The sequence below is a fragment of the Lithobates pipiens genome, unplaced genomic scaffold (assembly GCF_037356315.1).
Source record: "Lithobates pipiens isolate NorthernLeopardFrog02 unplaced genomic scaffold, aLitPip1_a1.2 Scaffold_19, whole genome shotgun sequence".
Classification (NCBI taxonomy): domain Eukaryota; kingdom Metazoa; phylum Chordata; class Amphibia; order Anura; family Ranidae; genus Lithobates; species Lithobates pipiens.
Window position 1 is genome coordinate 584,523,319 of NW_027507764.1, and position 27,098 is coordinate 584,550,416.

General features: G+C 49.7%; 1 protein-coding gene and 1 long non-coding RNA gene across 2 annotated transcripts in view; one reads left to right on the forward strand and one right to left on the reverse strand.

Moving 5' to 3' along the window:
* Positions 1 to 27,098, reverse strand: part of LOC143998125 (ALS2 C-terminal-like protein) — a 67,791-nt gene that overhangs the window by 10,436 nt on the left and 30,257 nt on the right. Inside the window, exons 3-5 of the mRNA XM_077493868.1 lie at positions 20,333 to 20,438; positions 11,141 to 11,303; positions 8,249 to 8,377 (exon numbers count right to left, since the gene is read on the reverse strand). Of these exons, the coding sequence (XP_077349994.1) occupies positions 8,249 to 8,377; positions 11,141 to 11,303; positions 20,333 to 20,438 (398 nt within the window). The remainder of the gene's footprint in view (positions 1 to 8,248; positions 8,378 to 11,140; positions 11,304 to 20,332; positions 20,439 to 27,098) is intronic.
* On the forward strand, positions 17,344 to 18,368 carry LOC143998412 (uncharacterized). Its single transcript, XR_013277915.1, has 2 exons — positions 17,344 to 17,690; positions 17,816 to 18,368. It is a non-coding gene; the product is annotated as an uncharacterized LOC143998412 (long non-coding RNA).

The following is a 27,098-nucleotide window of genomic DNA, read 5'->3' on the forward strand; positions in this document are numbered from 1 at the left end:
GTGGTACTGTCGGGATATGCGGGCATTCTGGAAAAGCGTGCACAAGATCATAGTGGAGGTTTCGGGACTCCAATTGGATTTCTCACCTGCACAATACTTGCTGCACTTGTCTACTCTCCCTAAAAAACGTTATTTCAAATCAGCTGCTATGCATATGGTGAACGCAGCAAGAATGTGCGTACCTGTCCACTGGAGGTCGCCACGATCACCTTCGGTGACGGAATGGGTACGGAGGATTGACCGCATAGCGGAGATGGAGGAGTTAATTCACATTTCTGCGGACAGAGCAGATAAATTTGCACAAACCCGGGGATCTTGGTTATCCTTTAGAAACTCAGCACATTACTGGGAGGCCGTCCAAGCAGAACCTGATAGCTTTCGAAAACCCCTAAAAACCTACTTACAGACCAACTTTATCAAACAGGTGGGGCGGGTCCTCCGGGTTTGGGCTAGGGTTGTTGGTGAAGCTCTCACCCCCTACCCATTCCTGGGAATCCCAGAGTATAGGAAGTAGAGCGCCATTTAGGGTTGGGCCTGTGTTCCAGCCAGGGAAACATCCTCCTTCACATCAATACAAGCCTTCCTATCCTTCCTACCTACCCTCCCCCATCCCCCCTCCCTTTCCCTTTTTTTTTTTCTCCCCTCTACGAGCTATGTACAACAAGCCAAGGGCGAGGCTAGCTAGAAGGGTTTGTTTATATCATCAATGCTACACTCAAGGCTACTACATGTTAACTATTATATTATTATTTTTTTTATTTTTTTGTGTTGGTTTTGTCCTTTAACCAGTTGCTGACCGCCGGCCGTCAAATGACGGCCAGGCGGCGCAGCAATTGTGGCGGGAGGCCGTCATATGACGGCCTCCCGTTTAAACAGGGATGCGCGCGATCGTGCACGCGCATCCCTGTTTCTTCGGTGGCGGCGTGTCACGGAGACACCGCTCGCCACCGAAGGGGGTGAACAGCCATTCGTTATGGCTGTTTACCACGTGTTCGGCCGTGATGAAGTCACGGCCGATCACAGATGGTCACACCCCCTACGTGCACGGCGCATGCGCGCGATCACGTCGGTGGCGGCGTGTTCCCCGGGAACACTGCTCGTCACCGACACTGGTAAACAGCCATTGGCTGGCTGTTTACCCACGTGATCGGCTGTGATCCTTTCACAGCCGATCACTAAAATGTAAACAAACCGCGGTAACGGGATGTTACCGGGTTCTCCTCCTCACACACCGATCGCGTGTGAGGAGGAGATTGCGGTAACATCTCGTTACCGCATACAGTGTACACCAAACATACTGATTGCCCCCCCCCCCCAATAAAGAGGACCTGTCACCACCCCTCATAGTACCTGTCAATCACAGTCCATCAGAGTACCTGTCCCAGCCCATCAGAGTACCCGAGTACCTGTCCCAGCCCATCAGAGTACCCGAGTACCTGTCCCAGCCCATCAGAGTACCCGAGTACCTGTCCCAGCCCATCAGAGTACCCAAGTACCTGTCCCAGCCCATCAGAGTACCCAAGTACCTGTCCCAGCCCATCAGAGTACCCGAGTACCTGTCCCAGCCCATCAGAGTACCCAAGTACCTGTCCCAGCCCATCAGAGTACCCGAGTACCTGTCCCAGCCCATCAGAGTACCCGAGTACCTGTCCCAGCCCATCAGAGTACCTGTCCCAGCCCATCAGAGTACCTGTCCCAGCCCATCAGAGTACCCGAGTACCTGTCCCAGCCCATCAGAGTACCCGAGTACCTGTCCCAGCCCATCAGAGTACCTGTCCCAGCCCATCAGAGTACCCGAGTACCTGTCCCAGCCCATCAGAGTACCCGAGTACCTGTCACAGTTCATCTGAGTACCCGAGTACTTGTCACGGCACATCAGAGTACCCGAGTACCTGTCACGGCACATCAGGGTACCCGAGTACCTGTCACGGCCCATCAGGGTACCCGAGTACCTGTCACGGCCCATCAGAGTACCCGAGTACCTGTCCCAGCCCATCAGAGTACCCGAGTACCTGTCCCAGCCCATCAGAGTACCCGAGTACCTGTCACGGCCCATCAGAGTACCCGAGTACCTGTCCCAGCCCATCAGAGTACCCGAGTACCTGTCCCAGCCCATCAGAGTACCCGAGTACCTGTCCCAGCCCATCAGAGTACCCGAGTACCTGTCCCAGCCCATCAGAGTACCCGAGTACCTGTCCCAGCCCATCAGAGTACCCAAGTACCTGTCCCAGCCCATCAGAGTACCCGAGTACCTGTCCCAGCCCATCAGAGTACCCGAGTACCTGTCCCAGCCCATCAGAGTACCTGTCCCAGCCCATCAGAGTACCCGAGTACCTGTCCCAGCCCATCAGAGTACCCGAGTACCTGTCCCAGCCCATCAGAGTACCTGTCCCAGCCCATCAGAGTACCCGAGTACCTGTCCCAGCCCATCAGAGTACCCGAGTACCTGTCACAGTTCATCTGAGTACCCGAGTACTTGTCACGGCACATCAGAGTACCCGAGTACCTGTCACGGCACATCAGGGTACCCGAGTACCTGTCACGGCCCATCAGGGTACCTGAGTACCTGTCACGGCCCATCAGAGTACCCGAGTACCTGTCCCAGCCCATCAGAGTACCCGAGTACCTGTCCCAGCCCATCAGAGTACCCGAGTACCTGTCCCAGCCCATCAGAGTACCCGAGTACCTGTCCCAGCCCATCAGAGTACCCGAGTACCTGTCCCAGCCCATCAGAGTACCCGAGTACCTGTCCCAGCCCATCAGAGTACCCGAGTACCTGTCCCAGCCCATCAGAGTACCCGAGTACCTGTCCCAGCCCATCAGAGTACCCGAGTACCTGTCCCAGCCCATCAGAGTACCCGAGTACCTGTCCCAGCCCATCAGAGTACCCGAGTACCTGTCCCAGCCCATCAGAGTACCCGAGTACCTGTCACAGTTCATCTGAGTACCCGAGTACCTGTCCCAGCCCATCAGAGTACCCGAGTACCTGTCCCAGCCCATCAGAGTACCCGAGTACCTGTCCCAGCCCATCAGAGTACCCGAGTACCTGTCACAGTTCATCTGAGTACCCGAGTACTTGTCACGGCACATCAGAGTACCCGAGTACCTGTCACGGCACATCAGGGTACCCGAGTACCTGTCACGGCCCATCAGGGTACCCGAGTACCTGTCACGGCCCATCAGGGTACCCGAGTACCTGTCCCAGCCCATCAGAGTACCCGAGTACCTGTCCCAGCCCATCAGAGTACCCGAGTACCTGTCCCAGCCCATCAGAGTACCCGAGTACCTGTCCCAGCCCATCAGAGTACCCGAGTACCTGTCCCAGCCCATCAGAGTACCCGAGTACCTGTCCCAGCCCATCAGAGTACCCGAGTACCTGTCCCAGCCCATCAGAGTACCCGAGTACCTGTCCCAGCCCATCAGAGTACCTGTCCCAGCCCATCAGAGTACCCGAGTACCTGTCACAGTTCATCTGAGTACCCGAGTACCTGTCACGGCACATCAGAGTACCCGAGTACCTGTCACGGCACATCAGAGTACCCGAGTACCTGTCACAGCACATCAGAGTACCCGAGTACTTGTCACGGCACATCAGAGTACCCGAGTACCTGTCACGGCACATCAGGGTACCCGAGTACCTGTCACGGCACATCAGGGTACCCGAGTACCTGTCCCAGCCCATCAGAGTACCTGTCCCAGCCCATCAGAGTACCCGAGTACCTGTCCCAGCCCATCAGAGTACCCGAGTACCTGTCCCAGCCCATCAGAGTACCCGAGTACCTGTCCCAGCCCATCAGAGTACCCGAGTACCTGTCCCAGCCCATCAGAGTACCTGTCCCAGCCCATCAGAGTACCCGAGTACCTGTCCCAGCCCATCAGAGTACCCGAGTACCTGTCACAGTTCATCTGAGTACCCGAGTACTTGTCACGGCACATCAGAGTACCCGAGTACCTGTCACGGCACATCAGGGTACCCGAGTACCTGTCACGGCCCATCAGGGTACCCGAGTACCTGTCACGGCCCATCAGAGTACCCGAGTACCTGTCCCAGCCCATCAGAGTACCCGAGTACCTGTCCCAGCCCATCAGAGTACCCGAGTACCTGTCCCAGCCCATCAGAGTACCCGAGTACCTGTCCCAGCCCATCAGAGTACCCGAGTACCTGTCCCAGCCCATCAGAGTACCCGAGTACCTGTCCCGGCCCATCAGAGTACCCGAGTACCTGTCCCAGCCCATCAGAGTACCCGAGTACCTGTCCCGGCCCATCAGAGTACCCGAGTACCTGTCCCGGCCCATCAGAGTACCCGAGTACCTGTCCCGGCCCATCAGAGTACCCGAGTACCTGTCCCGGCCCATCAGAGTACCCGAGTACCTGTCCCGGCCCATCAGAGTACCCGAGTACCTGTCCCGGCACATCAGAGTACCCGAGTACCTGTCACGGCACATCAGGGTACCCGAGTACCTGTCACGGCACATCAGGGTACCCGAGTACCTGTCACGGCCCATCAGGGTACCCGAGTACCTGTCACGGCCCATCAGAGTACCCGAGTACCTGTCCCAGCCCATCAGAGTACCCGAGTACCTGTCCCGGCACATCAGAGTACCCGAGTACCTGTCCCGGCACATCAGAGTACCCGAGTACTTGTCACGGCACATCAGGGTACCCGAGTACCTGTCACGGCCCATCAGGGTACCCGAGTACCTGTCACGGCCCATCAGGGTACCCGAGTACCTGTCACGGCCCATCAGGGTACCCGAGTACCTGTCACGGCCCATCAGGGTACCCGAGTACCTGTCACGGCCCATCAGGGTACCCGAGTACCTGTCACGGCCCATCAGGGTACCCGAGTACCTGTCACGGCCCATCTGAGTACCCGAGTACCTGTCACAGTTCATCTGAGTACCTGTCACCGCCCTTCAGAGTACCCAAATACCAGTCACCAAACCATCAGAGTACCTGTCACCAGGCCATCAGAGTACCCGAGTACCTGTCACCAGGCCATCAGAGTACCCGAGTACCTGTCACCAGGCCATCAGAGTACCCGAGTACCTGTCACCAGGCCATCAGAGTACCCGAGTACCTGTCACCAGGCCATCAGAGTACCCGAGTACCTGTTCCAGTCCATCTGAGTACCCGAGTACCTGTCACAGTCCACCTGAGTACCCGAGTACCTATTTGTAGCCCATGTCTCATAGAACATACGTTGGGGTGTTTACTTTCCAAAATGGGGTCATTTTGTGGGTAATTTCACTGTCCTGGTGGTCCAGGACCTTCAAAAGTGTGATGGGTAGGAATGAAATAAGATGTGTCATTTATGCTCCTAGAACGCCTGAACGTACTACTTCAATGTTCGGCCTCTCTATGTGGCCAGGCTGTGTAAAAGTCCTACACATGTGGTATCGCCATACTCGGGAGGAGTAGCAGAATGTATTTTGGGGTGTAATTTTTGCTATATACATGCTATGTGTTAGAAATATCTTATAAATTGACAATTTTGTGTAAAAAAAAAATGCGTTTTAATTTTTTTCCACATATTCCAAAAACTTCTGGAAAAAAATGAACCGTTCAAAAGACTCATTATGCCTCACAGATTATACGTTGGGGTGTTTGCTTTCCAAAATGGGGTAATTTTATGGGAAATTCCATTGTCCTGGTACTCCAGGGCCTTCAAAAGTGTAATAGGTGGTTGAGAAATGAGATGCGTAATTTTTGCTCATAGAACGTCTGAAGGTACTACATCAATGTTAGTGCTCTGTATGTGGCCAGGCTGTGTAAAAGTCTCACACACGTGGTATCGCCGTACTCAGGAAGAGTAGCAGAATGTATTTTGGGGGGTAATTTGTTGTATACATATGCTGTGTGTGAGAAATAACCTGATAATATGACAATTTAGTAAAAAAAAAAAAAAAAAAATCTTCATTTTGCAAAGAATTGTGGGAAAAAATGACAACTTAAAAAAACTCACCATGCTACTTACTTAATACCTTGGGATGTCTACTTTGTAAAAAGGGGTCATTTGGGGGGTATTTGTACTTTCCTGACTAGTTAGAGTCTCAAGAAATGAGATACACCTGATGTACTGAAGGCCTGATCAGAAGTGATGAATTTTCAGTGATTGGCACCATAGATTGTAGACTCTATAACTTTCACAAAGACCAAATAATATATACTAATGTGGGTTATTTTTACCAAAGATATGTAGCAGTATAAATTTTGGCCAAAATTTATGAAGAAAAATTACTAATTAGCAAAAATTTATGACAGAAACGAAGAAAAAGGCATTTTTTTCACAAAATTTACGTTTTATTTTATTTATAGCACAAAAAATAAAAAACCCACTAGTGATTAAATACCACTAAAAGAAAGCTCTATTTGTGTGGAAAAAAGGACGCAAGTTTCATATGGATACTGTGTTGGATGACTGAGTAATTGTCATTCAAAGTGTGAGAGCGCTGAAAGCTGAAAATTGGTCTGGTCAGGAAGGGGGTGTAACTGCACTGTACTGAGGTGGTTAAATATGTTCATTCTGAACAGGGAAATATAAGTCTGTACGAGTTGTGTCTTGCATCTCCTTTGTATTTTATGCTTACTTAATGCAAGAATGGAGATTCTCCTTGTTTCTTTCCCATTCAGTGTCCCTCTTATTTTTGTCAATAAAACTTTAATGGAAAAAGAAAAAGGAGAAAGGGAGAGGAAAAAAAGGGAAGGATGAAAAGATGAGAGGAGAAAAGAAAGGAGGGGAAGATAACAGAGGAAATAAAAGGGAGAGGAAAAGAAGAGAGGATGAAAAAGAAGAGAAGAGAGGAGAAGAGGAAAAGAGGGGAGGAGAAAGAAGAGGAAAAGAGGGGAGTTGGGAAAGAGAGTAGTGGAGAAAGGAGGAGAGAATAACAGAGGAGAGAATGAAAAGAGGAGAGGAAAATAGAGGACAGGATGCAAAGGAAGTAAGGAGAAAAGAGAATGGAGAAAATAGAGGAGATAAGAAAGGAGGAAAAACGAATAGAGGATGCAAAGAGGAGAGGAGAAAATAAAAAGAGGAGAGAGAAAAAAGGAGAGTAGATATAAGAGGAAAAGAGAGAAGAAAGGAGAGTTAAAGAGAGGAGAGGATACAAAAGGTGAGAAAAAGAGGAGAAATGAGAGGAGAAAGGAGAGAAAAAGTGAGTAAAGGAGAACAAAAAGATAGGAGAAAGGAAAGGAGTGGTGAAAGAAGAGTAAATGAGAGGAAAAGAGGAGAAAGGGAGAGGAAAAGAAAGGAGAATAAAAGAAAGGCGAGGAAAGGAGTGGGAAAGAGAGGAGAGGAGAAAAGAGGATCGGAGAAAGGAAAGCAAAATGGAAGAGAGAAAAAGAGGAGAAAGGAGAAAAAAGGAGAGGAAAAAATGAGAGGAAAAGAGAGGTGAAATGAGAGGAGAGGAAAAGAGAAGAGAAAGAAGAAAAGGTAAAGAGAAGAGAGGATGGAAAGAGTAGAAGATGGGAGGTGAAGGAAGAGTAATATGGGAAAGAGAGAGAGATGAGGCCCAGAGAGGAGATACGTTTATATACAAAGAATGAAGAATATATCTGGGAAGGGAAGAGGATGAATGGAGGTCATACAATGAATTGGGATAACTACAAATGTTATTCTGGGATGTCTCCAGCACTAGAATCATCTTTCTGGTACAAAACATTTTTTTTAAATTTGGTGTTACAAACATGAAGGAATGCAAATGTAATACAAACAAAATATTTAGCAAAAAAAAGAAAGGGGGGGGTAATAAGGGGCTAAAATATAAAAGTTTTTTTGTTTATTTCCTTTTTCTATACGGAGTAATAACAATAGTAATGTTGATTCTGTGCGGTCAGACTGGGGCTCGGTGTATCCTCGGAGAAGGCGGATCTCCCGGTGTAACCATCAGAGTTCTATGACAGTTCTATCACACAGAGATCCCAATACAGAATGTTGGCAGTTTTCACAGGTAGAGCTATGATGAGTTTGGCAGTTCAGTCCTTAGGAGAAGAGAGGAGGAGAAGAGAATGACAGAAGAGGAGAGGGAGGTAAGGGAGAGGGGAGGGAAGAGGATAAGAGGGGCACAGGGAAGGAAGTGACAATATACAGAGGATGAGAACAGAGGAAAGGAGATTGATAGGAAGATGAAGAAAATGAAAATGGAGGAGAGTAATGGGGAGGAGAGGGAAGATAAAGGAGAAGAGGAAGCGAAGCGCGTGGAGCAGTTGATAGACAAGCTGTATTGTGACGCGTTACGTCCCGCATACCGTCAATTTTTTGGACAATATAGTCCACAGGTTCTTCGTCACCGAGGCCTCATCCAGACACTGACTGATATAAGACTGGAGGCTCACATACACTTCCAGAGCTTTCCATAGAGGGGCCACACCGGCATCCTGGAGAAAAAAATCATCATGTATGAATTACGATTCCTTCAAAGGGATTCCGAGCAACAGCGCCTTGTAAAAGTATTCATACCCCTTGAAAATTTCGCACATTTTGTCACGTTGCAACCAAAAACGTAAATATAAAATAATTTCTTTTGTATGGCGCCCCCCCGGAGTCAACCACCTTTCTCTGCAATTACAGCTGCAAGTATTTTTGGGGATGTCTCTGTCTCAGCTTTGCACATCTGGGCAGAAATGTCCTCTCTATTCTTCTTTGTGAAATATCTCAAGCTCTGTCAGATTGGATGGAGAGCGTCTGTGAACAGAAATTTTCAAGTCTTGCCACAGATTCTCAATGGGATTTAGGTCTGGACTGTGACTGGGCCATTCTAAGACATGAATATTCTTTGATCTAAACCATCCCATTGTAGCTTTGGCTGTATGTTTCGGGTCGTTGTCCTGCTGGAAGGTGAACCTCCGCCTCGGTCTCAAGTCTTTTACAGACTCTAACAGGATTTCTTCTAAGATTGTCCTGTATTTGTCTCCATCCATCTTCCCATCAACTCTGACCAGCTTCCCTGTCCCTGCTGAAGAGAAGCATCCCCACCACATGATGCTGCCACCACCATGTTTCAGGGTGGGGATGGAGTATTCAGGGTGATATGCAGTGTTCATTTTGCACCAAAAAGTTTAATTTAGGTCTCATCTGACCAGAGCACCTTCTTCCACATGTTTGCAGGTTGCAAGAAGCCATGTGGAGGACACAGCAAACAGGACTTCTTATGACTTTCTTTCTCCAATGTCTTTCTTCTTGTCACTCTTCCATAAAGGGCAGATTTGTGGAGAGACGACTAATAGTTGTGCTGTGGACAGATTCTCCCCACTGAGCTGTGGATCTCTGCAGCTCCTCCAGAGTTACCATGGATCTCTTGGCTCTTCTCTGATGAATGCTCTCCTTGCCCAGCCGGTCAGTTTAGGTGGATGGCCACGTCTTTGTAGGTTTGCAGTTGTGCCCATACTCTTTCCATTTGCCGATGATGGATTGAACATGAGCCCCGTGAGATGTTCAAAGCTTGGGAGATTTTTTTATAACCTCACCCTGCTTTATACTTCTCCACAACTTTATCCCTGACCTGTCTGGTGTGTTCCTTGGCCTTCATGATGCTGTTTTTTCACAGAGTTTCTCTAACAAACCTCCGAGGGCTTCACAGAACAGCTGTGGTTATACTGAGATTAATTTACACACAGGTGGTCTCTATTTACTAATTAGGTGACTTCTGAAGGCAATTGGTTCCACTAGATTTTAGTTAGGAGTATCAGAGTAAAGGGGGCTGAATACAAATGCACGGCACACTTTTTCTAAAAAAAAAATTGAAAACCATTTATCATTTTCCTTCCACTTCACAATTTTGTGCCACTTTGTGTTGGTCTATCACATAAAATACATTTACGTTTTTGGTTGTAACAAGAAAAAATGTGGAACATTTCAAGGGGTATGAATACTTTTTCAAGGCACTGTATATATACAAAGAGTCCCTGCTACCATTTCCAGAGGCCCTTTTCTTGCTTTTATCTGGCCTTTGGGCAATATTTCAACAGTGGGGCATGATTCTCCCCCACTGACACCAAAGAAGGGGCACATTTCCTCCCAATGACACCAACGATGGGGCATAATTATTCCCACCTAACGATGCTAACGAAGGGGCACAATTCCTCCCAATGACACTAACAGGGGGCATGATTCTTCCCACCTAATGAAACCAATGATGGGGCATGATTCTTCCCGACCTGATAACACCAAGGGTGGGGCACAATTCCTCCCTCAGACACCAAAGAAGGGGCGTGGTTTACTCCCACTCATAGGTGCACACAGCCTATTGCATTAGGGTGTGAACCCCGAAACTCAAACACGTGTGTGTATGTATATATGGCAGTGGACAGTGTCAGTAGGGCAGAGGACGGTGTCAGCAGGGCAGTTGACGGTGTCAGTAGAGCAGAGGACGGTATCAGTAGAGCAGAGGACGGTGTGAGTAGGACAGAGGCTGGTGTTACGAGTAGGGCAGTGGACGGTGTCAGTAGGGCAGTGGATGGTGTCAGTAGCTTTTCTTTTTTATCTTACTTTTTATTGTTTTTTGCAATATAACTTTTTTATCATTTTTTAAAAAAAAATTGAGGGGCTTTGGTGCGTTATCAGGAGTCCAAATAGACCCCTGATGTCTCACTTTTGAGACAGGGAAAGGAATTGAGGACAGAGATTCCCCAGTCCCTTTCTCTGCAGCCTCAGCAGCACTGGACGGTGAATGAATGGGAAGTGCTCTGTGCTGAGCGGCTTCCTGTTCATTCTCAATCTGAAGCACAGTTTATAATGCTTCAGTTATAAATGAAAAGGAAGGGGGCGGTAAATGACATATTTTCCGGCCCCTTCCCCCCACTTTCTATCCTGAAACATCCCCTGTAGTATCCGGGGGCATGGGGGGGGGGAGTGGACTGCAGGGGGGAATCTACACCGCATGGGGTGATTAGCATGTGCACACCTGGCACACCCCCTGCACACGCCCATGCTCCCACTAATGCTGGGACATTTTATACTACTGGTGGCCACAGTCCAGCCCCCCCTTTATTCTGAAGGACAGTAAACTGGCCCTTTGTTTTGAAAGTTTGGGGACCACCCCTGTTATAGACAAAGCCGCGGGCTGGCAATGTCTCGGTCTGCTCCATAGGACTGGTGCCACAGTAACTTTCAATGCCCAGGCCATAAATACGGCACATTACCTTCTGAAGATTTTCATTCAGCTTGGTCAGCTGGAAGCAGTATTGCTGGATGTGTCGGCGGAATGGCTCAGTTAGGACCTTCAGGAGCAGCATGTGGATGGGGGGCTCAGCATTTTCCTTAATGATCTGCGTCATGGCCTTTGTATTTGCCTTCCAGTGACCGCTAAAAGGAGACAGATATAGACAGGGTTATAGACCACCCAAAAGTTGCCGGGAAAACGACAGGTCCCAACATTCCCCACCAGCATTCTCAGGTACATTAAAGGCATTTGTGTCTTGTTCATTGTTCCACTTCCATTCCAACCTTGTCAGTTTCAACAGGTAGAACGGGTGCAAGAGAGTGGAAGATGGGCGGTGCGGGAGTACAAGATATGCCGCCCATGGTCATCTCTAGGGACGCTACGCTAGATTCTGCTAAAAAAAGCCAACAATGAAAAATATATAATATAATCGCAGAAGGGATCCTTGTCCTTATCAACACTGGGACAAGGTGCTTTGCCAGGGGAGAACTCCACCCTATGTTGAGGGCGTGTGGCCTTGTATGGTATGGCCGGGGCAAATGCTGCCCCCCCTCCCCCTCCTTTCTCGGTCAGCCATGTGTGGATTAAAGTTATGGTATAGAATTTTAGGGGTATCCTTTTGGTGTGCGACATATCCGCTAAAATCCATACCGGACTCAAAGGGTCAAAGGGAGGAGGGGCTCTATGCAACTCTTTTGTTGCTGTAGTATATGCTACAGCAAAATAACATTTACAAAAGAAAAAATGATAGGTTACATTGCCAGCAAATAAAATTGCATTGTCAGCTTGTTTAAAAACATGGCTACTCCAGAGATAAATTATAAATTATGATGAGTGTTGTTGTCACCTCAGGAAAGGAACTGTGTTATGGGGAGGAATCACCAGATGAGAAAAAAAGTAAAAAAATAAATAAAAAGCGATTAAGAAGAAAACCAAAACCTACAATGTAATTGCTTTGAGAACCTTGTGCTGTGTAACCTGTGTGTATCGGCAAAGCCGTGTGAAACGTAACAACAGCACTTGCCCTACATAAGAGGCGTAATATAGCTTATAAAACACTTTTATGTGTGTAAAGCTCCTCAGTAGCTGCTGTATCTAGTTTTGTAGTTATAGATGTCTCTTAATTGCCAAAATATGCAGTAAAAACTTGCGCACTCTGTACACAACACAACCCTGAATGCTGCACTCTGTACATAGAGCACCCCCCCCAAAACCCTGTACTCTGTATATAGGGCACCCCTGGACCCTGCAATCTGTACGTAGCGCACCTCTGAACTCCGCACTCTGTACATAGCGCACCCCTGAACCATTGCATTCTGTACATAGCACACTGCTGAACACTGCATGTAACACACTTCTGAACCCTGCACTCTGTACATAGCACACCCCTGAACCCTGCACTCTGTACATAGCACACCCCTGAACCCTGCACTCTGTACATAGCACACCCCTGAACCCTGCACTCTGTACATAGCACACCCCAGAACTCCGCACTCTGTACAAAGTGCACCCCTGAATTCTGCACTCTGTACATAGCACACCCCTGAACTCTGCACTCTGTACAAAGTGCACCCCTGAATTCTGCACTCTGTACATAGCACACCCCTGAACTCTGCACTCTGTACATGGCACACCCCTGAACTCTGCACTCTGTACAAAGTGCACCCCTGAACTCTGCACTCTGTACATGGCACACCCCTGAACTCTGCACTCTGTACACAGTGCACCCAAAATACAACCAACCCTTTGAGGGCAAACATACTGCTGATGCGGCCTACAATTAAATTAACCAGTTGCCGACCGCCGCACGACGATGTACGTCGATAGCATGGCACGGGCAGGCATATTGGCGTACATGTACGTCCCTTGCCTCCCGCGGGTCGGGGGCCCGATCGGGCCCCCGCCCGGTGCCTGCGGCGGTCGGTATTCGTGCGGGAGCGATCCCGGACGAGGGGACGGCCATTCGTTCATGGCCACCCCCTCGCGATCGCTCCCGACGAATAGGAATCCCCCGTGACATCACTTCCTCTCCTGTAATGTAAACACAGGAGAGGAAGTGATGTATTCTCTCCTCCGTGTCGGTATTTTTCGTTCCGACACGGAGGAGAGCGGATCAGTGAGTTGCACCAACACATCCCACACACAGTAGAACATGCCAGGCACACTCACACCCCCCCTTTACCCCCCGATCACCCCCCCAATTACCCCTGCCCCCCAGTCACAGTGACACCAATGTCATTTTTTTTTTTTTTTTTTTTTTTTTTGCATTGGTGTCATTTGTGACTGTAATAACTGTTAGGGCAGTTAGAGTTAGCCCCCTTTAGTTCTAATGTACCCCCCTAACCCCCCCAATAAAGGTTTAACCCCGTGATCACCCCCCGTCGCCAGTGTCACTAAGGCTGGGTTCACATTGCAGCGGTTTATGAGAACGAATGTGATTCGCACCGCACTGCAGTGCAAATCACATCCGATCTCTGTGCGATTCGAGTTCAGCCATTCGCCGCACCCGCCGCACCCGCCACACCCGCCGCACCCACCGCAAATTCGCACGGGACCCTTTTTTTGGCCCGCAGCAGAATCGGATCGCATGGGTGTTCACACCATGCGATCCGAGTTTGCAGATCGCACTGCGATATGCGAACTGATCTGGGGGTGTCAGTAACATTTCACTGACACTCCCAGCAGTTCGCATAGGGCAGTGTGAACTGCCGCCGGGAGGCATGCGATGCGGGAACCCGCCGCGGATTTGCGGCGTTTCCGCATCGCTCCAGTGTGAACCCAGCCTAATAAGCGATCATTTTTCTGATCGCCGTATTAGTGTCACAGGTGACGCTAGTTAGGCAGGTAGGTATTTAGGTTCGCCGCAGCTTTTTATAGCGCCAGGGACCCCCATATACTACCGCATAAAGCCCCCTGATTGCCCCCTAGTTAACCCTTTCACCAGTGATCACCATATAACTGTTACAGGTGACGCTGGTTGGTTAGTTATTTTTTATAGTTTCAGGGCACCCGCCATTTATTACCTAATAAAGGTTTAACCCCCTGATCACCCGGCGGGTGTCATTTGTGACTAATAACTGTTAGGGCAGTTAGGGTTAGCCCCCTTTAGTTCTAAGGTACCCCCCTAACCCCCCCAATAAAGGTTTAACCCCGTGATCACCCCCCGTCGCCAGTGTCACTAAGGCTGGGTTCACATTGCAGCGGTTTATGAGAACGGATGTGATTCGCACCGCACTGCAGTGCAAATCACATCCGATCTCTGTGCGATTCGAGTTCAGCCATTCGCCGCACCCGCCGCACCCGCCGCAAATTTGCACGGGACCCTTTTTTTGGCCCGCAGCAGAATCGGATCGCATGGGTGTTCACACCATGCGATCCGAGTTTGCAGATCGCACTGCGATATGCGAACTGATCTGGGGGTGTCATTAACATTTCACTGACACTCCCAGCAGTTCGCATAGGGCAGTGTGAACTGCCGCCGGGAGGCATGCGATGCGGGAACCCGCCGCGCATTCGTGGCGTTCCCGCATCGCTCCAGTGTGAACCCAGCCTAATAAGCGATCGTTTTTCTGATCGCTGTATTAGTGTCACAGGTGACGCTAGTTAGGCAGGTAGGTATTTAGGTTCGCCGCAGCTTTTTATAGCGCCAGGGACCCCCATATACTACCGCATAAAGCCCCCTGATTGCCCCCTAGTTAACCCTTTCACCAGTGATCACCATATAACTGTTACAGGTGACGCTGGTTGGTTAGTTATTTTTTTATAGTTTCAGGGCACCCGCCATTTATTACCTAGTCTCACTAGTGTACCCCTAAATTTAGGGGTGTCTACTTTCCAAAATGGGGTCATTTGGGGGGGTTTGTGCCATCTTGGCATTTTATGGCCTTCAAAACTGTAACGCCCTTAGAAAGCCTGAAGGCGGTGCTTGGTTTTCGGGGCCCCGTACGCGGCTAGGCTCCCAAAAAGTCACACATATGTGGTATCCCCGTACTCAGGAGAAGCAGCAGAATTTATTTTGGGGTGTCATTTCACATATGCCCATGGCATGCGTGAGCAATATATCATTTAGTGACAACTTTGTGAAAAAAAAAAAAAAAAAAAAAAAGTTTGTAATTTTCCCGCAACTTGTGGCAAAATATAAAATATTCCATGGACTCAACATGCCTCTCAGCAAATAGCTTGGGGTGTCTACTTTCTAAAATGGGGTCATTTGTGGGGGTTTTGTGCCATCTTGGCATTTTATGGCCTTCAAAACTGTAATAGGTAGTGAGAAGTGAACTCAAAAATTTACGCCCTTAGAAAGCCTGAAGGCGGTGCTTGGTTTTCGGGGCCCCGTACGCGGCTAGGCTCCCAAAAAGTCCCACATATGTGGTATCCCCGTACTCAGGAGAAGCAGCAGAATTTATTTTGGGGTGTCATTTCACATATGCCCATGGCATGTGTGAGCAATATATCATTTAGTGACAACTTTGTGAAAAAAAAAAAAAAAAAAAAAAAGTTTGTAATTTTCCCGCAACTTGTGGCAAAATATAAAATATTCCATGAACTCAACATGCCTCTCAGCAAATAGCTTGGGGTGTCTACTTTCTAAAATGGGGTCATTTGTGGGGGTTTTGTGCCATCTTGGCATTTTATGGCCTTCAAAACTGTAATAGGTAGTGAGAAGTGAACTCAAAAATGTACGCCCTTAGAAAGCCTGAAGGCGGTGCTTGGTTTTCGGGGCCCCGTACGCGGCTAGGCTCCCAAAAAGTCCCACATATGTGGTATCCCCGTACTCAGGAGAAGCAGCAGAATTTATTTTGGGGTGTTATTTCACATACGCCCATAGCATGTGTGAGCAATATATCATTTAGTGACAACTTTGTGTAAAAAAAAAAAAAAATTTTTTTTTTTGTCATTATTCAATCGCTTGAGGCAAAAAAATTAAATATTCAATGGGCTCAACATGCCTCTTATCAATTTCCTTAGGGGGTCTACTTTCCAAAATGGGGTCATTTGGGGGGGTTTTGTACTGCCCTGCCATTTTAGCACCTCAAGAAATGAGATAGGCAGTCGTAAACTAAAAGCTGCGTAAATTGCAGAAAACGTACCTTAGTTTGTAGATGTGACAACTTTTGCGCAAACCAATAAATATACAATTATTGACTTTTTTTTTACCAAAGACATGTGGCTGAATACATTTTGGCCTAAATGTATGACTAAAATTGAGTTTATTGGATTTTTCTAATAACAAAAAGTAGAAAATATCATTTTTTTTCAAAATTTGCGGTCTTTTTACGTTTATATCGCAAAAAATAAAAATCGCAGAGGCAATCAAATACCATCAAAAGAAAGCTCTATTTGTGGGAAGAAAAGGACGCAAATTTTGTTTGGGTACAACATTGCATGACCGCGCAATTACCAGTTAAAGCAGCGCAGTGCCAAAGTGTAAAAAGACCTCTGGTCATTTACCAGCAAAATGGTCCGGTCTGAAAGTGGTTAAGTTTGACACCCCTGCTTTAGCAATACCAGTTCCACATTAGGAAGTCCAGTGACCATAGGGTTCTGGGGTAAGAGATTGCTGGTAATATACAGGTATTGAGAACCTTCTTACACATAAGTGTTTTTTAAGCTTTATTGTTCTCTTTACATAGGGCTGCAGGAGCTCCTTTCCCATGATTTACCTAGTTTTGGCTCTGCAAAGACATTGGGAAGGTGTTGCTCATTACCTGTTGCCTTTGGAATTATCTTTGTGTCATTACTTTTGTGCATTTTTACCCACAGTGCTAACACTCTCTTAGGTCTCGTTTAGGTTAGTGGCAGCCCTTGACAGGTTGTTAGGAGGCAATGTATTGCTTTTTCTTTGGCTGTTTTAACCCTTAAAACCCCACATCACTACATGGCCTCAGTCACTCAAAGGGTTGCGTTCACTGGCTGTATTTCTCACTGAATGCAATTGGTGTATCATCTTTGCAGTCAGGCAGCAAACACGGTTCAGTAGCCTTTGCAGCTTAAGGGAGGCTGCCAGAGGGCAGTAAAACCAAAGCTCAAGTTTTCCATTACCAGGCCACTCATGTGAACAAAGCCTTACATCTGAACAAAGTTATGTGATCACCATGTCAGCACTGAACATCAATCAACAAAGTAATTGCCATAATAGACCTGCCATGGCAATCCCTGTTGCTGCGCCCCCCCCCCCTCCCCCTCTGCTGTCAAGTTGCTGTGTAAATACAGCATCTATTGCAGATGCTGCTGCCAAAAAACAGACCATCTGCCACAGTGTTTTTAAACTATGTTCAGATACAAGATAGAGAGACACAATGTAACATTGTTTATAAACATTGTTCACACATGAGATAGAGAGATACAAATTAACACAGTTTATAAACATTGATCAGACAGGAGATAGAGAGATACAAAGTAACATTGTTTATAAACATTGATCAGAGGGGTGATAGAGAGATATAAAGTAACATTGTTACTTTTGTATTTATTAACTTTTACTCATCTGCAGATCAAAGGGATACACTTCAATCTCCATATGATGTCAGGTAAAGCAACCCAACAAGAAAAAAAGAAAAAAATCTCCTAAGCTATTATTTTTGAACAGATTTATTTATTTGATAGATTTATTTATTATTAAACTTTTTACATTTTTTTTGTTTTCTTCTTAAAGACATGGATGAGCGAGTTTGGGGTGGAGGAACTTGACTGGCCTGCACTTCAACCCAATAGAACACCCTTGAGATGAATCAGAGCGGAGAGACTCCGAGCCAGGCCTTCTCGTCCAACATCAGTGCCTGACCTCACAAATGCTCTTCTGGAAGAATGGTCAAACCTTCCCATAGACACCCTCCTAAACCTTGTGGACGGCCTTCCCAGAAGAGTTGAAGCTGTTATAGCTGCAAATGGCAGAGCCAACTCAATATTGAACCCTACGGACTAAGACTGGGATGCCAATAAAGTTAATGTGCGTGTAAAGGCAGGTGTCCCAATACTTTTGATAATATAGCGTATATGAAAGGTGAAAGGGTTAATGCCCATTGTAACCCTAAAGTTCACCAAAAATCACTTTGATTTCATCCTGACTTATTGACTCATGGACTTCCAAAGTATTTGGCCGAATGGCTAGGCAAAAACTCACAATTTTGTTCCTTGGTAAATGAAGGCAAGCTTCCCAAATCACTCTTCAGATTAAACTACAATAAAGTATTTATGAAAATCTTAAACTGGTGTGGTGTAATCAGCACAATCGGATGTTCCCCTTGAGGCTGTCAGAATCCCCCTCCCAAGGGCAACAGATTGACCGCTGTCCAAGTACCCAATCTTTGGAGAATTCTGCTAAAATAAATGCCACTAAGGCTGCGTACACACGGGCGGATTGTCTGCCCAACTAAGTTCTTGCCCACACACGGCACTTTTTGAGCGGACTAATACGGCGGGCTAAGTCCGCCATACAATCCGCTCTACTTTTGAAATGAACGGACTCGCCCACACACGCGGAGGAAAGTCCGCTCATTTAGAGCGCGTCTCCAGGTAGGCGGGGCCCGCAAAGGAGACGTCGCTGGCCCCGCCGCCTGGAATGAACTTAAAGGGGAACCCCAATGCCGAAAAAAATCGGCGTGGGGGTGCCCCCCAAGTCCACAGCAGACCCTTGTCCGAGCACGCTACCCGGCCGGCCAGGAAAGGGGGCGAGCGAGCGCCCCCCCCTCCTGAGCCGTACCAGGCCGCGTGCCCTCAACATGGGGGGTGCCTTGGGGAAGGGGGGCCGCGCGGCCCCCCACCCCAAAGCACCTTGTCCCCATGTTGATGAGGACAAGGGCCTCTTCCCGACAACCCTGGCCGTTGGTTGTCGGGGTCTGCGGGCGGGGGGCTTATCGGAATCCGGGAGCCCCCTTTAATAAGGGGGCCCCCGGATACCGGCCCCCCACCCTATGTGAATGAGTATGGGGTACAATGTACCCCTACCCATTCACCTGTAAAATAAAAGTACAAAAAAAAACACAACACACGAGATAAAATTATTTATTGCACAGCTGCGGGGGTCTTCCGTCTTCGGGGGTCTTCTCGCCGGACTCCTCCGCTATCTTCTTGTAGCTCTTTTACTAGCAGAGGAGTCCGGCTTTCTTCCTCCCCGCCGCCGGCCTCTTCTCCCGACTTCGGGGGTCTTGTCCCCCTCTTCGGTTCTTCTGCCGGGCCACCGCGCCTTCTTATAGCTCTTTTACAGGCGGTGGCCCGGTCTTCTGTCGCCGCCGCCTTCCGTTCTTCTTCCGGCCGGAGAGATCGTCGAGGCAACATCTCCTGGAGAAGAAGAAGAAGAACGGAAGGCTGCGGTGACAGAAGACCGGGCCACCGCCTGTAAAAGAGCTATAAGAAGGTGCAGTGGCCCGGCAGAAGAACTGAAGAGGGGGACAAGACCCCCGAAGTCGGGAGAAGAGGCCGGCGGCGGGGAGGAAGAAAGCCGGACTCCTCCGCTAGTAAAAGAGCTACAAGAAGATAGCGGAGGAGTCCGGCGAGAAGACCCCTGAAGACGGAAGACCCCTGGAGCTGTGCAATAAAATATTTTAACCCTGTGTTGTGTTTTTTTTTTGTACTTTTTTTCACAGGTGAATGGGTAGGGGTACATTGTACCCCATACTCATTCACATAGGGTGGGGGGCCGGTATCCGGGGGCCCCCTTATTAAAGGGGGCTCCCGGATTCCGATAAGCCCCCCGCCCGCAGACCCCGACAACCAACGGCCAGGGTTGTCGGGAAGAGGCCCTTGTCCTCATCAACATGGGGACAAGGTGCTTTGGGGTGGGGGTCCGCGCGGCCCCCCCTTCCCCAAGGCACCCCCCATGTTGAGGGCACGCGGCCTGGTACGGCTCAGGAGGGGGGGGGCGCTCGCTACCTGGATACCCGCTCGAAATGAGCAGACTTTTCTCCGGGCGGGAAAAGTCCGCTCATTTCGAAAGTACAGCGGACTGGCACACACACGGGCGGACTGTCCGCTCAAACCAAGTTTGGACGGACAATCTTACGGAAATTCCGAAAGACTTAGTCCGCCAGACTGTCCGCTGAAAAAGTCCGCTGAAGCCCACACACGAGCGGACTGTCCGCTCAAATGTGTTTCGGCGGACTAAGTTGTGCAGACAGTCTGCCCGTGTGTACGCGGCTTTAGAATTAATAACACCTCAGAATTAGAGGCTTACCTTCCCTGCTTTGCCAATTTCTCAAACCCTTTGATCACCACATAACTTGTGACGGCTACAAAATATCTAAAACAAAACCAGAAAAACAAAACAAAAAAACAGGTTACTAAAAAGACAAAAAGAAAAAAAAGACATTGTTATGGTAATCGGGAACTGGGGGAATGTGTTATGTTAAAGCATCTAGAGCAGCATTTATCAGTCACAGCACCCTTTAAAAGTGTGCAAAATCTCAAGTCCCCCCCCCCCCCAGTCTAAAAAATAAATAAATAAATATTACTTACCAGTGGGAAACCTGAGCCTGGGACAATGCACACAACCACCTTGACAACATTTTTGTCACATCAGAGGTCCCCCATCACACCAAAGGTCCGCCATGACATCTGAAGTCCCTCCGCCCCACCCCTCACCACATCAGAGGACCCCACCAGCACATCAGAGGACCCCCATCACACCAGCGGTCCCCCATCATATCAGAGGACCCCCATCACACCAGAGGTCCTCCAACATATCATAGGACCCCCATCATATCAGAGGACCCCCCATCACACCAGAGTTCCCCCATTATATCTGAGGTCCCTCATCACATCAGAGGACCCCCCATCACACCAAAGGTCTGCCATGACAACTAAAGTCCCCCCGCCCCACCCCTCATCACATCAGAGGACCCCCCAGCACATCAGAGGACCTTCCATCACACCAGAGGTCCCCCATCACACCAGAGGTCCCCCATCACACCAGAGGTCCCTCATCATATCAGAGGACCCCCCATCACACCAGAGTTCCTCCAACATATCATAGGACCCCCATCACATCAGAGGTCCCTCCATCATATCAGAGGACCCCCATCACACCAGAGGTCCTCCAACATATCATAGGACCCCCCCATCACACCAAAGGTCCCTTATCATATCAGAGGTCCCCCCATCACACCAGAAGTCCCCCTATATCAGAGGTCCCCCATCATATCAGAAGTCCCCCATCACACCAGAGGTCCCCCATCACATCATAGGTCCCCCATCATATCAGAGGACCCCCATCACACCAGAGTTCCCCCATTATATCAGAGGTCCCTCATCATATCAGAGGACCCCCCATCACCCCCCCAAGGTCTGCCATGACAACTGAAGTCCCCCCGCCCCACCCCTCATCACATCAGAGGACCCCCCCCCAGCACATCAGAGGACCTTCCATCACATCAGACGACCCCCATCACACCAGAGGTCCCCCATCACACCAGAGGTCCCTCATCATATCAGAGGACCCCCCATCACACCAGAGGTTATCCAACATATCATAGGACCCCCATCACATCAGAGGTCCCTCCATCATATCAGAGGACCCCCCATCACACCAGAGGTCCTCCAACATATTATAGGACCCCCCATCACACCAGAGATCCCCTATAATATCATAGGTCCCCCCATCACACCAGAAGTCCCCTATATCAGAGGTCCCCCCATCACACCAGAGTTCCCCCCATTACACCAGAGGTCCCCCATCACATCATAGGTCCCCCATCATATCAGAGGACCCCCATCACACCAGAGTTCACCCATTATATCAGAGGTCCCTCATCACATCAGAGGACCCCCCATCACACCAAAGGTCTGCCATGACATCTGAAGTCCCCCCGCCCCACCCCTCATCACATCAGAGGACCCCCCCAGAACATCAGAGGACCTTCCATCACATCAGACGACCCCCATCACACCAGAGGTCACCCATCACACCAGAGGTCCCTCATATCAGAGGACCCCCCCATCATATCAGAGGTCCCTCATCATATCAGAGAACCCCCATCACACCAGAGGTCTCCCATCACACCAGAGGTCTCCCATCACACCAGAGGTCCCCCCATCACATCATAGGACCCCCATCATATCAGAGGTCACATAGGAAACCCCCATCTCATCATAGGTCCCCCCATCATATCAGAGGACCCCCCCATCACACCAGAGTTCCCCCATTATATCAGAGGTCCCCCATCACATCAGACGACCCCCATGACACCAGAGGTCCCCCATCACACCAGAGGTCCCTCATCATATCAGAGGACCCCCCCCCATCATATCAGAGGTCCCTCATCATATCAGAGAACCCCCCATCACACCAGAGGTCCCCCATCACACCAGAGGTCCCTCATCATATCAGAGGACCCCCCCCATCATATCAGAGGTCCCTCATCATATCAGAGAACCCCCCATCACACCAGAGGTCTCCCATCACACCAGAGGTCCCCCATCACATCATAGGACCCCCATCATATCAGAGGTCACATAGGAAGCCCCTCATCATATCAGAGGACCTCCTATAACATAATAGGGGGTCTTTTGATATGATGGGCGACCTATTATGTTATGGGAGGTCCTCTGATATGATGGGGGGACCTCTGATGTGATGGGGGGACCTATTATGTGATAGGGGGTCTTCTGATATGATGGGCGACCTATCACATAATAGGTCCCCCATCACATCAGAGGACCCCCCATCACACCAGAGTTCCCCCATTATATCTGAGGTCCCTCATCACATCAGAGGACCCCCCATCACACCAAAGGTCTGCCATGACAACTAAAGTCCCCCCGCCCCACCCCTCATCACATCAGAGGACCCCCCAGCACATCAGAGGACCTTCCATCACATCAGACGACCCCCATCACACCAGAGGTCCCCCATCACACCAGAGGTCCCTCATCATATCAGAGGACCCCCCATCACACCAGAGGTCCTCCAACATATCATAGGACCCCCATCACATCAGAGGTCCCTCCATCATATCAGAGGACCCCCCATCACACCAGAGGTCCTCCAACATATCATAGGACCCCCCCATCACACCAAAGGTCCCTTATCATATCAGAGGTCCCCCCATCACACCAGAAGTCCCCCTATATCAGAGGTCCCCCATCATATCAGAAGTCCCCCATCACACCAGAGGTCCCCCATCACATCATAGGTCCCTTATCATATCAGAGGACCCCCATCACACCAGAGTTCCCCCATTATATCAGAGGTCCCTCATCATATCAGAGGACCCCCCATCACACCCCAAAGGTCTGCCATGACATCTGAAGTCCCCCCGCCCCACCCCTCATCACATCAGAGGACCCCCCCCAGCACATCAGAGGACCTTCCATCACATCAGACGACCCCCATCACACCAGAGGTCCCCCATCACACCAGAGGTCCCTCATCATATCAGAGGACCCCCCATCACACCAGAGGTTATCCAACATATTATAGGACCCCCCATCACACCAGAGATCCCCTATAATATCATAGGTCCCCCATCACACCAGAAGTCCCCTATATCAGAGGTCCCCCCATCACACCAGAGGTCCCCCCATTACACCAGAGGTCCCCCATCACATCATAGGTCCCCCATCATATCAGAGGACCCCCATCACACCAGAGTTCACCCATTATATCAGAGGTCCCTCATCACATCAGAGGACCCCCCATCACACCAAAGGTCTCCCATCACACCAGAGGTCCCCCATCACATCATAGGACCGCCATCATATCAGAGGTCACATAGGAAGGCCCCATCTCATCATAGGTCCCCCCATCATATCAGAGGACCCCCCCATCACACCAGAGTTCCCCCATTATATCAGAGGTCCCCCATCACATCAGACGACCCCCATCACACCAGAGGTCCCCCATCACACCAGAGGTCCCTCATCATATCAGAGGACCCCCCCCCATCATATCAGAGGTCCCTCATCATATCAGAGAACCCCCCATCACACCAGAGGTCCCCCATCACACCAGAGGTCCCTCATCATATCAGAGGACCCCCCCCCATCATATCATAGGTCCCTCATCATATCAGAGAACCCCCCATCACACCAGAGGTCTCCCATCACACCAGAGGTCCCCCATCACATCATAGGACCCCCATCATATCAGAGGTCACATAGGAAGCCCCTCATCATATCAGAGGACCTCCTATAACATAATAGGGGGTCTTTTGATATGATGGGCGACCTATTATGTTATGGGAGGTCCTCTGATATGATGGGGGGACCTCTGATGTGATGGGGGGACCTATTATGTGATAGGGGGTATTCTGATATGATGGGCGACCTATCACATAATAGGTCCCCCATCACATCAGAGGACCCCCCATCACATCAGAGGCCCCCCAACACATAAGAAGCCCCTCATCATATCAGAGGACCTCCCATCACATAATAGGTCCCTCATCATATCAGAAGACCCCCTATCACATAGGTCCTCCATCACATCAGAGTCCCCCCCCCATCACATCATAGGCCCCCCGTCATATCAGAGGACCCCCCATCACACCAGAGTTCCCCCATTATATCAGAGGTCCCTCATCACATCAGAGGACCCCCATCACACCAAAGGTCTGCCATGACATCTGAAGTCCCCCCGCCCCACCCCTCATCACATCAGAGGACCCCCCCCCAGCACATCAGAGGACCTCCCATCACATCAGACGACCCCCATCACACCAGAGGTCCCCCATCACACCAGAGGTCCCTCATATCATATACCAGAGGACCACCCCCATCATATCAGAGGTTCCTCATCATATCAGAGGACCCCCCATCACACTAGAGGTCCCTCATCATATCAGAGGTCCCTCATCATATCAGAGAACCCCCCCCCCATCACACCAGAGGTCCCCCATCACATCATAGGACCCCCATCATATCTGAGGTCACATAGGAAGCCCCTCATCAATCAGAGGACCTCCCATAACATAATAGGGGGTCTTCTGATATGATGGGTGACCTATTATGTTATGGGAGGTCCTCTGATATGATGGGGGGACCTCTGATGTGATGGGGGGACCTATTATGTGATAGGGCGTCTTCTGATATGATGGGCGACCTATCACATAATAGGTCCCCCATCACATCAGAGGACCGCCCATCACATCAGAGGACCACCATCACATCAGAGGCCCCCCAACACATAAAAAGCCCCTCATCATATCAGAGGACCTCCCATCACATAATAGGTCCCCCATCACATCAGAGCCCCCCCCCCACCATATCAGAGGACCCCACATCACATAATAGGTCTCTCCATCACACCAGAGGTCCCCCCATCATATCAGAGGATGCCCCATCACATTATAGGTCCCCCATCACATTATAGGTCCCCCATCACATCAGAGCCCCCCCAACACATATGAAGCCCCTCATCATATCAGAGGACCTCCCATCGCATAACAAGTCCTCCATCACATCAGAGGTCCCCAACACATCAGAGCCCCCCCTTCATATCAGAGGACCCCCCCATCACATAATAGGTCCCCCATCATTATGAGAGGACCCCCATCACATCAGAGGTCCCCAACACATCAGAGATTCCCTCATCACATGAGAAGTCCCTCCATCACATCAGAGCCCCCCTGCACATCAGAGGCCCATGTTCACATAACAGGTCCTGCTTGACATTAGAGGTCTCCAATCACTCCCAAGGCCCCCCCATCACACTGGAGCTCTCCACATCATATCAGAGCCTTCCCCTCCCCCTACAGCCCCCCCCCCCCCATCACATCAAAGGTTCCTAATCATTCCAGAGGTTACCCCATCACATCACAGTAGAGTCCCCCCATCACACCGACTCCTCCTATCCTCACATTGCCCCCCCCCCCCCATCACACACACACAATATGTTATGTTTCCATTGCAATGCACCGCTGATCATGCAATACAAAAAAACACACACACATTTTACCACAATGCAAAGGTGTGAACTAAAAGTATAAACGTAATAAATGGCTAAAGGGGAGGGGGGATAGTTATTATATCTGATTCAGATTAATTTGGGGCTCATTCACATTCTATTTTGCCGTACAATGCATGTTGTTTGATACAGCAACACAAAGTGCTGTGGTGATAATCATTTTTAATGGCACCCCAACACATTGCTACAATATTGGGCAAACACGCACACTGTGGTCCACCGTGCTGGAAAAAAGGATTTTTTTGATTTTTTTATGTGTGGTGCCAGCCCATCGCAAATGCCTTTAACGCATTGTGTTAACAGTGGCTTAAGGGTTTTTTTTTTTTAAACAAGTGCTGCAACTGACAATACAGCGGGTAAAATAAGTACTGAACACGTCACCGTTTTTCTAGGTAAATATATTTCTAAAGGTGCTATCGATATGAAATGTTCAGCACATGTCCAGGGCCGGTGCTAGACTATTTTGCGCCCTAGGCGAAACCAGCTACTTGTGCCCCCCCAAAAAAAAATTCTAAAATTAATTCAATAGTTTTAGCACCAGAACTCCTGGTGGAGGGATGAGCCAGGTGGACAGGAGGGGGGTGCAGCCAGGTGGAGGGATGAGCCAGGTGGACAGGAGGGGGGGTGCAGCCAGGTGGAGGGATGAAGTCAGGTGGACAGGAGGGGGGGGGGGTGCAGCCAGGTGGAGGGATGAAGTCAGGTGGAGGGATGAGCCAGGTGGACAGGAGGGGGTGCAGCCAGGTAGAGGGATGGAGTCAGGTGGGACAGGAGGGGGTGCAGCCAGGTGGAGGGATGAGCCACGTGGACAGGAGGGGGGGTGCAGCCAGGTGGAGGGATGAGCCAGGTGGACAGGAGGGGGTGCAGCCAGGTGGACAGAAGGGGGTGCAGCCAGGTGGAGGGATAAACCAGGTGGACAGGAGGGGGGATGCAGCCAGGTGGAGGGATGAAGTTAGGTGGACATGAGGGGTGCAGCCAGGTGGAGGGATGAGCCAGGTGGACAGGAGGAGGGTGCAGCCAGGTGGAGGGATGAGCCAGGTGG